This window comes from Etheostoma spectabile, chromosome 6 (genome assembly GCF_008692095.1).
Source record: "Etheostoma spectabile isolate EspeVRDwgs_2016 chromosome 6, UIUC_Espe_1.0, whole genome shotgun sequence".
Classification (NCBI taxonomy): domain Eukaryota; kingdom Metazoa; phylum Chordata; class Actinopteri; order Perciformes; family Percidae; genus Etheostoma; species Etheostoma spectabile.
In genome coordinates, this window is record NC_045738.1 from 1,291,880 (window position 1) to 1,301,981 (window position 10,102).

At 42.8% G+C, this 10,102-nt stretch overlaps 1 protein-coding gene across 1 annotated transcript; it reads right to left on the minus strand.

Moving 5' to 3' along the window:
* Window positions 1-1,361: 1,361 nt before the first annotated feature.
* Window positions 1,362-5,317, minus strand: echdc1 (enoyl CoA hydratase domain containing 1). The gene is made up of 7 exons (XM_032517918.1): window positions 5,242-5,317; window positions 4,496-4,564; window positions 3,404-3,570; window positions 3,131-3,273; window positions 2,976-3,028; window positions 2,271-2,351; window positions 1,362-2,180 (listed from the first exon to the last, which is right to left on the minus strand). Exons 2-7 carry the CDS (start codon window positions 4,561-4,563, stop codon window positions 1,763-1,765), a joined length of 930 nt encoding a protein of 309 aa, XP_032373809.1. The 5' UTR covers window position 4,564; window positions 5,242-5,317; the 3' UTR covers window positions 1,362-1,762.
* Window positions 5,318-10,102: the final 4,785 nt, after the last annotated feature.

The window sequence follows — 10,102 nt, forward strand, 5'->3', positions numbered from 1 at the left end:
AATAGGGTGCGTGTGAGTTTGTTCTATTTAAAATATGTTTGCATGTATATTGTGTTACATAAGTAGAACTATCAATGGTCCCATTGTAAGATTTCACCAGTTTCTCCACACTACCACCTCAAGTATTTTGTGGTGGGGGTGACACATTCTTCCCACTGAATACAGCTGAAATATCTATTTTTCATATATCAAAGCATCGATGTGACACGGACAAAACGGCTTATTGCAGAATAAGAAAGTCATTGTGGTTTCTCTGAGTAGCTATACATACATACATTGTCAGCACAGGTGTAACAAGAAAGATACTGATAGCTAATCCAGAACACAACTTTTTTATTCTGTTGATGGAAACCATATAAACAAGTGTTTATGTGCTGTATATCATAATGAGGTCAACTCTTGACCTTCCCTCACTCACCTTGTAGGTGTTTGGTATTCTGGCCGCAGTAGCAGCCCTCCAGCTGTCCAGGAAACACAAGCTCTGGAAGGGAAACAGGAGATAAAGGCCTGGCATCGTCCAGACATCTGTCCTATTCACATAGTCGGGGCACTTTTTGCCTCGCTGCATGGGCTAATTTGAATGTGAAATTAAAACTGAGCTACAAATGGGTGCCTGACCTTACAAAAAAAATCTGTATGCATATCTGAACTGTTTAATCTGGCCCTGTGCTTCAGCATCTTTCCGCATGAATAGACAAAGAGCCAAATAATGCTCCTACCTACAGCTAACAATAAGAATCTCCCAGCAAAACAGAAAGTGTGGGGATGATCAATGAGCACAGAGAGAAAGGATCCGCTGAGCTAACCTAAAAACTGGTAGGTACAGCAGACATCTTTACCTACACAGCTGTCGATGCCCCGTGCTTCATCGGCATCTGTATGCTGCTGTCCGTCTGCTTCAGTTAGGCTCACCCTGGTGATCTAATCACTACCATGATCCCTTTTTCAGGGGACCTGGAGTTTAATAAGGATTTAGACGATGGAGTATGAAGTCCTTTGGGCCCTAGCTTTCATCCATACTGAAAATATAAGACTATAATACCCATGGAATATTACAGCATATTCACTGTTCATCACATATATGTAAACCTAATCAGTCTTCATATAAAGAGTCAAGTGTACAGAGTATTAAAGAAACAAAATCATTTCCCAGGTCAGCTGACGCTGCGCCACAACTAATACATGTGTTGCTGTAGACAGGAGGCTGCAGAGTCCAGTTTCTAAAATATAATCCCAAAGGAAGCGAGTTTTTATTTATAGTGTTAATTCAGTTTCCATCCCCCCAAAAAATCCCCTAATTCCATTGTTTCCAACAGAGGTACAGTATGTTTGCAATAAATGAACAAAACAAACACATTATAAGCCTCACTGTTTATGCATTGGTATCTCAGCTCCTCTTGTGATAATGAGCTATAATGTCACAGAGAGATACCAAACAAAATACATCACAACCATTAACGTGTGTGACAATGACTGATCCCTAATCAGTGGATTAGAGACAATGATGCAGCTTTAGTTCTTGTCCTTGCAAAGCGAATCACTTGTCTCTATATTGACAGAGTCCACACAACATTCAGATTATTAAATGAGAAGCAACTGTAAATGTCTTCAGCACACCAAAGAACTAACTAAGTGTATTCATGGCAATCTAGAGTCAGTTTGTAGCAGTTCTCTTCCACACAGTTGTTACCTGGACAGGGTTTTCCAAAAATGTGTCAGTCGAACATGTTGGCTAATCTAAGAAAGCTCTCAGAAAAGACACTCATCTGTGTTTGGACTTGCTGGCCAGAGCCTGCAGGTTAGCTGGACCGCCCCACACGGTACCAAATACATCCTTCTCAGTCCTCAGAGCCTCGGCCAGAGGGAGCTCTCTCCCTGACAGCACTACCTTCTTCACAGCCTGGATCACCGGCGCAGCTCCATGTGTATAGTGACTGAGCCAGTTTTCAGCCCGCTGGAGGAGAGTCCCTGCACCTTCCTCTGCCTGGGGGACCTCCAAGACTCCATCTGCCAGTCCAATCTGCAGGCCAAGTTCGGGATCCACTTTTAGAGCACCACCAAGCAGCTTCAGAGCATTCTGGCTTCCGACAATGCGGACAAGTCGAGCGGCGCCGCCCCAGCCTGGGACCAGGCCCATGTGTTTATGGACAAACTGGATCACACTGCCAGATGCCATTAGCCTATGAGAGACAGAGAGAAGTTAGATTATTAGAAAACCTTTGGATGAAAGGGGATGACGTTAAAAGGGATTCCAAGAGATTTTACATTACCTGAAATCGCAGGCAGTGGTGAGTTCCGCACCTCCTCCCAACGCTCTCCCCTCCACCAGAGCAACAGAGATCAGGGGCAGCCTGCACTGAGAGAACTACTCTGTCAGCATACTGTGGTGCACACATTACATGACAGCTGACCTCCAACTCCTTTAACTCAGATGGGTTTCTGGTGATTTAGTCTGCACTAGTCTCGCATTGCCAGACCTTCCTCCACAGCACCGAGAAGGAAGGTCTGGAGAGTCCACACAGCATTCCGGGATGGAAGAAAAACGTGCTCTCGTTTATTGTCATTTATTTTAACAAATCACAACCGTCTTGGGCGGTGCTAAGTGCTGGACGGAGCCACGGTGCCGCTGTAAAATAGCCTTGGGAAGGAACTTGTTTTGGTGGACCACGTGTACGTTCAGAGGTTGTTTTAGTCGTGCAACAGAAAACTCAGACTGGATACGACATTCTAGCTAGCTGTCTGGATTTACCCTGCAGAGATCTGAGGAGTTAATCATAGTCCTCCATCCATCCATCCATCCATCCATCCATCGGAGGTTAACATTATAACACATGGAAAGCGGAAGGTAACATCTGGCCAAAATGAGGGACATCTGGCAGAATTTCCGGCGGGACCGGAGTAATCCCAGAAGTGGAACGTCGTGGATCTGCATTGATATTTACCAAAGCAGTAGAGCGGGAAATGAAAGCCCTTACCTGAGTAGTCTTGTAAGAGCATTCTGCATGAACATACACATCTTCATCCCATCCTAGGAAAATAGGAAATAAGTAAAGAGATGCAGACAGATTGCCTGCAGCCGTATGCAGATAGTCACAGCAGAGAGACACTGTAAACTATTTTACTTTGCTACCTGTGGGTTAGATATCGCCCTGACAGCGTTGAGGTCCGATCCAGAGCAGAAAGTTCCAGAAGCACCCTGAACAATGAGGCCTTTACAGTCTATCCAGCTCTCCAGCTGGTGTACCCTCTCCTCCAGATCCACCATCATACTGCCTGGGAGGAAGGAAAAACTCAAACACTAAACTGGGCTGCAGACTAATTGGTTTATGCTTGTGTACAAATGGCTTTTATAATGAGAACAAAAAAAAATCTGCACTAATCGGGATATATACAGTGACCTTACCGGAGAAGGCATTCATGCGGGACGGGTAGTTGATGGTCAGCACAGCGATGCCAGACTCCTGTTTGAGGAGGTCAATGGATCCTCCAGGAAAGGCCTGCAGCTTCTCTCTGATCTCCCCCTGGTCGAAGCCATGGACGCTGGAGTACGCACAACCTCTCTGGAGCAGCCTTGGACAAACAACATGTATAAAGCACATGACATTTCAGTGATTTTAAAATCAAATCAATCAAATTATTTCGAATCACAATGAAAATGCATGTGCAATTGTAAGGGTATAAACAAATCGTATGAAAACGGCCTAAAGGAAATCAGACTGGTGTTGCTCAGGACTGACTGTTCATGTTTGCACTCACAAACAGGAGGAGGAGGAATGCTTTTAAAGTGCTCATATTATGCTTTTTGGCTTTTATCTTTCCTTTATTGTGCACATTATAAGTTTACAAAGTAAAAAAGCCCAAAGTCCACCCCAAAGGACAGGTAACACTGTTCACAAACCGCTCCAGACAGCTCTATTGTAGTCCAGCCTGCACTTGTGTGACGAACGTTCGTCATTCTGTAACATGTTATAATGCTCGCCTAGCTGCTAGCATGGCACGCCCTCATGCTCTGCACCTGACTAGCTAGCAGTGCTTACCTAGCTACTGCGCATGTACGACTTCCACAGAAGTGTGATGCTTCACTCTGTAGCTAAAACAGAGAGCTCAACACACAGGGTGAAAAGAGGAGCTGCAGCAATGTGCAGTACAACAAATATGTGGGATTTTCTTGATACTAAACCACATATTCCTATTCTGGTGCAACTTCTAAGTACAATTATGAACCTGAAAATGAGCATAATATGAGCACTTCAATCCACTCCCTTACCTCTCTGTAAATCAGCCTAAAGGAGGCATAGTACACAGCCACACAAACACACTCTCTGATTCTGACTCACTCAAGTCCTGAGTCAGGCCAAGCAGCTTTTTTGGCTGTTGCACTGGTTTGTGTTTATGAAATAATGTGGATTCAACTCTGTAGACTCGATGTTCCTTTATTACTGATTTTATCTGCTGTGACCAGCATGGTGGTAAACCATGCTGACTGAGTCCTTACCTGGCCCAGGCTCCACAGCTGCTGCTGCTGCTCTTTAGGAGAAGTCGCCTCACTGCACACAGTACCATCCTGCAGCAGCATGGAGATGGAGATATGGGGGCGGAAATATTCAGACATTTATAAAGAAGTGGGCACATAACAAAGTTTGAGTACAGGGAGCATTGCCAAAATGTAAACTGCTCAGTCTAACAGAGAGAGAGAGAGAGAGAGAGAGAGAGAGAGAGAGAGAGAGAGAGAGAGAGTGCCATCTGGCCAAATAGGCATTGGCAAAAAGAACTGGAGTTGGTCCCACTGCTCTTATGTATAGGATGGGTTAAAGGCAGTTTCCCTGGGAATTCTCATATATATATATATATATATATATATATATATATATATATATATATATATATATATATATATATCTTGCTAGCTTGCTATATCTGCCTACATTCATATTTAACGGAAAGCATTCATTATCCTGGTTGAAACCACGACGGAAGCCCTGTAAATATATTTATAATCATATAAGTAAGTTTTTTTCAGTTGTTTTACCAACTTGTTTTGCAGTAGCGTTACTCCATTCAAGCCTATTTGGAAAATGACATGTCACATGAGGTTTAAATGTTCCCTTTCTACCTTTAATAGCCTACGTAAATTACGCATATGACGAGCTGCGGAGAAAATGAATACATTCCGTAAAACATTTGATAACATTACACTCAAATAATTACAAATCACTTAGAAACAAAAATGCAAGCACTAACCTTCCTATCGTGTGGTGTTACTCTGAAATTCGTCCCCCCCGGAAACTAGAGGTCCCTGGAACGAGATAGTGGCAACACACAAATGTAGTTCCCCAACGTGCCCACAGGGGGCGGAATAATACCGCCACGCAGCTAATGTGATTTGGGGTTAAATTGTAGGCCAATTCTATCAACTCTTGCATTAAGGCAAATATATCCATTAATTATGTCATTGTGATTTTCGGGGTCAAACATATTTTACACAACTCTTTAGAATCTATAATTTAATAATTTCTTTCTTCAACATGAACTGCAGTAGTATTCATCCTTGGCCAATGCACTGCACAGAAAGATCTGCTCTTTGTCTGTCACAGGAATAAACACAGAACACCGGGGAATTGGCTCTACAGACATGTCCTTATTCAGTAGTATTGACAGAGGGCTATAAATATTGCTTATGAGTTATAATACAGCATTGGCAAAGGCAGCTGACAGTTATAGGATACAGGCTGTATTTACTTAGCCTATTGTCAACTAAAGTTTGCATTGTTGTATTGTGTCTGTGTGAAGGTATAATGGCAAAATAGTTGTTATTTGTGTTATTTCTAAGCCCTAAAACACATTTTGTTGATGCCAGTGAGCTGATTAAATCTTAAAGGTAACACCACTGTGGACACTTTCAGGTCCAATACTGTGACAACATGCTCTGACATTTGGTTTCGTGTCAGGCTAAACAACATACGCTAACTACGTTTTCAGATTTCAATTAACATAGTAAGTATTGTTTTCAAAGAATAACATGATGGGGTTGGAATGATATCAAAATTGAAGTCAGGATTTGGGTTAAGCAACACTTAGCTACGTACCGTTGATTTAAGGGCAGTAGTTTTGTTCTAGCTTTGCACTTTTGGCATTAAAAAGCATCCTTTGAAAATGCAATCCATATTTGAGAAATGGTCTTGTTCTCCTCCTCTTAACCAAACATACCAAGAGGGATTACCACCTTTCTGAAGGGCAGTAAAAGGTGTGAATTGCTCTGGGATCATCCTACTGTGCAAACACAGACAGACTTAAACGACCACAGACTATACTGTAGGCGTGTTATTGTAATAATTGGTCCAAAGCATCTGTGTAAAGGTTCTGTGTAAAAGCATCTGTGAGATGGTTTGGAAAGGATTTGTACAATTTTGGTGAGATATGAGATAAGTGTAAAGCTCAGTGAGTGAGAGTAAGAAATGTGGGTGTTCAGACAGTGAGACAGACAGAAACAGGCACAAACAAGCAAGAACAAGAGGAGGATATAAAGACCAAGAGATGTGCAGGAAAAGGAAGGAAAATGGGCCAAAACCGAGGGAGGTTGACACTTCCTGGTCCGAACTATGTTTACTGGGAGCATAAATCCTTCACTTCATTCCCAGACTGCTGTTCACAGCCCTGCACTTATCTGTGTAAACAAACACTGAGGATTCCAGAGACATGCTGAATCAAAAGTCTAAAATTAACTTAATGCTTGTATTTATAATGCGTTTTTTTGTTTGTTTATGTGTCCCTTGTGCGTCTAGAGAACCCAAAAGTATGGGAAAAGACCATGTTCTCTGTTTTTCTCTTTCTCTACCTAACAGAAAACGTGTGTAACATCGAGCCAGTGGGACTTGCAGCTCCTTGCGGCGTCCTATGGGGTTCTCTGCGCCGGAGAACCACCTCCAGCTTGGGGACCATCCCTTTAAAACGTCAACAGTTTTATGACAAACTGGGACTTTCTTGACTTGAAATTATCTTTAAAATTGCCAAGCATCATATGTATAATGCATGGCACAATTCAAACAGGATAAACAAAAATGATTTGTCTTTCACCACTGACTACCACACATGTTTCTGCTGAAATAAGGCCCCATTGGGGACACCTTAGAGGGGAGGGACGTGGCCTCTCTGCAAAGGTGTTGCAGCAACGGACAGCATAAGAAAAATGTCTTATTGTGAACATTAAAGCTATAGTGCGTAGTTTCTGTCGCCTCCATGAGGAATTCAAAGTAATGACAACACCACTGTTTTCGCAGCCACATGACACATGCCTTCCATAATTGCAATTTGCCCCCCACCCCTCCTGCACACAGTTACTAGTAGTCAAGGAGGACACGGAGGATTTAAAAAACATGATGGACTCTACAGAAGAGGTCATCATCTTCAATATAGCCCTACTGAGAAGTACAGAGAGAACTGTGTGGAGCTGAGATTCTTAATTAGCTTTGTATCAACTCATTTGGCAATGAATGTAACAGACGTTCATTAATGTAAAAAAAATCACGCACTAAAGCTTCAAAGCACATAAAAAATGTCTTGTAAACCCGAAATAAAAGTATGAAGTCGAAATGAAGCATGTTTCCTTCAAGTGTAGCAAAAGTGACTGTGTCTTGCACTACATTCACATAATAATAACCATTGAATTACATTAGATCATATTATGTGTTTTATATATATTTTTGCCTAAATGGATGGCTTTGTAGAACCAAGTTCATTCAAGACTGTACTGCAAAAAGGTCACCAACAAGGAGACAGTGTACTCTACTGCATCAAAGACTGCAATGGACTCAAAAGTCCATACCTCTCCGGTCTATTTAAAAGGGGGGGAAGGAATTCCAAAAGGTCGGTGGGACTCATCCCAGGCATGCATTCCAGACCCGCTGACTCTCCTTCTTGCGGTTCTTTCAGCTAGGTCAGCTAGCCTGCAACCTGTCTCTACATATCTCTGTGAAGTGCAGCACCTGGAGGACAGGGTTGCTTCATGGAAACTGCATACATGGTATTTAAGTTGCCCTCAAGTTTGTGTCTGTGTGTCAGGTGAGTGATTATTCCCTAATCATTATCTCACTGTGCCTGTCCACTGCCATTCACCCTGGGCTCAGACCTTACAGTTATTTTGATTCAAGTCAGCCCTGCTGGTTTATGATCTGTCTGGAGACCAGTAATACAGCCACAGACTCCAGCTGATAATGGAGGCCTGTCTGAAATTACAAACTGGCTAATGGGAGAGAGAGAGAGAGAGAGAGAGAGAGAGAGAGAGAGAGAGAGTGATAGAGAGAAAGATACATACACATTTCTCACATTTGTCTATATCCATGCACAAATGCTGTTGTTTGTATGTGTGTGTTTCAGTGCGTGGTGCTGTGTGTATGTGGTCTCTATAGTAATGCATCAGTGTATTGATCAATATGTAGCTGTCTGGGTCTCCACAGGAAGTATGGGAATGCACTGCAGTCAGCATTGCTCTATACCAATGCACTAAATAAGAATACATACACACACACACACACAAACACACACACACACCAGATATGTGCCAGTAAGGGTCTATTTCAGGGCAGGAAGAATGGCAGGTTGGCAGGTGCCAGAGACTCACAGGGGCCTGGAGGTTTCCTGTGAGGTGTGGGAGGTCAGTGGAGCTGGAGGGCAGAGAGCCAGGAGACACTGGAGGGCCAATAAACACTTTTCCACAGCAACAGCAACTTGGATTTGTCTGAATGAACTCCTTATGCTCAGCCATTAAAAAAAAAATTAAATCGTCCTGAACTGTAAAAACCACATGAACAAATGGCAAAAGTGGTATTTTCTCAAACTGCTTTATTAAAAAGTGAAAAACATTCCTAAGGAATCTGTTATGACCCTCATCTCTGTTGACATTAGAGGGAAATATTCTGCAGATAAACCTAATGTTTTGGCTATGCACTGCAGTAGACATAGCAGCGCTAAAAATGGACAAGAGCTTCCTTGTAGGCCAATCGAGCTTTACCGTGTATACTGGTTTTATGAAAATTGTATCTCAGTTCTTTTACTCAAGGCTGTAAGAGGATGAGGACCACAGGAAGCACTTGTCTAGACCGATCAAATCAAATTAGATCAAACAGTGTACATGGTCAATGGGTGTGTCTGTGTGGACCTTTATTGGAGCATCAATGGAAACAAGCTTTATCAGCAGTCTGATTGGACCCTTTTCTCTGGCGGAACCTGTGTCCCATGTTTGCATGATAAAATACAGATTGTTCCATACATTCTTTCCAGTGTAATTGTGTTTAAGCAGCACTGGATTTAAAACAGTTAGTACTGGTTACATAATGGTTTCAGCATCTGGAAACCTCCAGACTTGAGCACAGGCCAGTAGTACTAGGAATCCATGCTCCTGCCCAGCTTTGACGCAGGAAAACAGTGAAAGACAGCCAACAGAGCGCTATAGGCTAGGCATCAAGAAGGATGACAATATTTATATTTATATCAGCGCCAGGGTAGGATTTCTGGCACCATAACATTGTTGCACCTGTTATTTCAGTCAGCCTAGGGTGCAATGTTTCAGGATGATGGGTTGGGTGTCCGTCCCTCTCAGGGCCACGGATGTGTGTGTGTGTGTGTATATATGTGTGTGTGTTATGCAAGTGAAAGGGTATATTTGTGTGTGCGAAGGTGCAAAACGAAATAATTTACTAGACAGTGCAGACAGGCAAAAAGAAAATGGTGCGTATTACACCATCTGACGTAAACAAAGTCACACACATTTAGACAACACAATGCATAACAGATTTATGGAGGAACACATACTGTACACGCTGAACACAAACATAAAAACAACACCCACCCACGCTGTGAAAGGGATGGATGGTCCCTGTGCTGCTGTCATGTAGCTCTGCAGCCATCACTCAGAGGCAGAGTTCACCGTGTCACCAGAGATGTCGGCCAACAAGATTGAAGGAGCCAGGCAGCCGTTTGATCATGGTGCTTCATCTTTGGGAGCTGGACGGGCACCTAGGACTCATCTTGATGCAGAAATGTTTCTGTGCCATGTTTGATTAATTGAATTCATTCAATTATCACGCCTATTGTAGGCTACGGATTA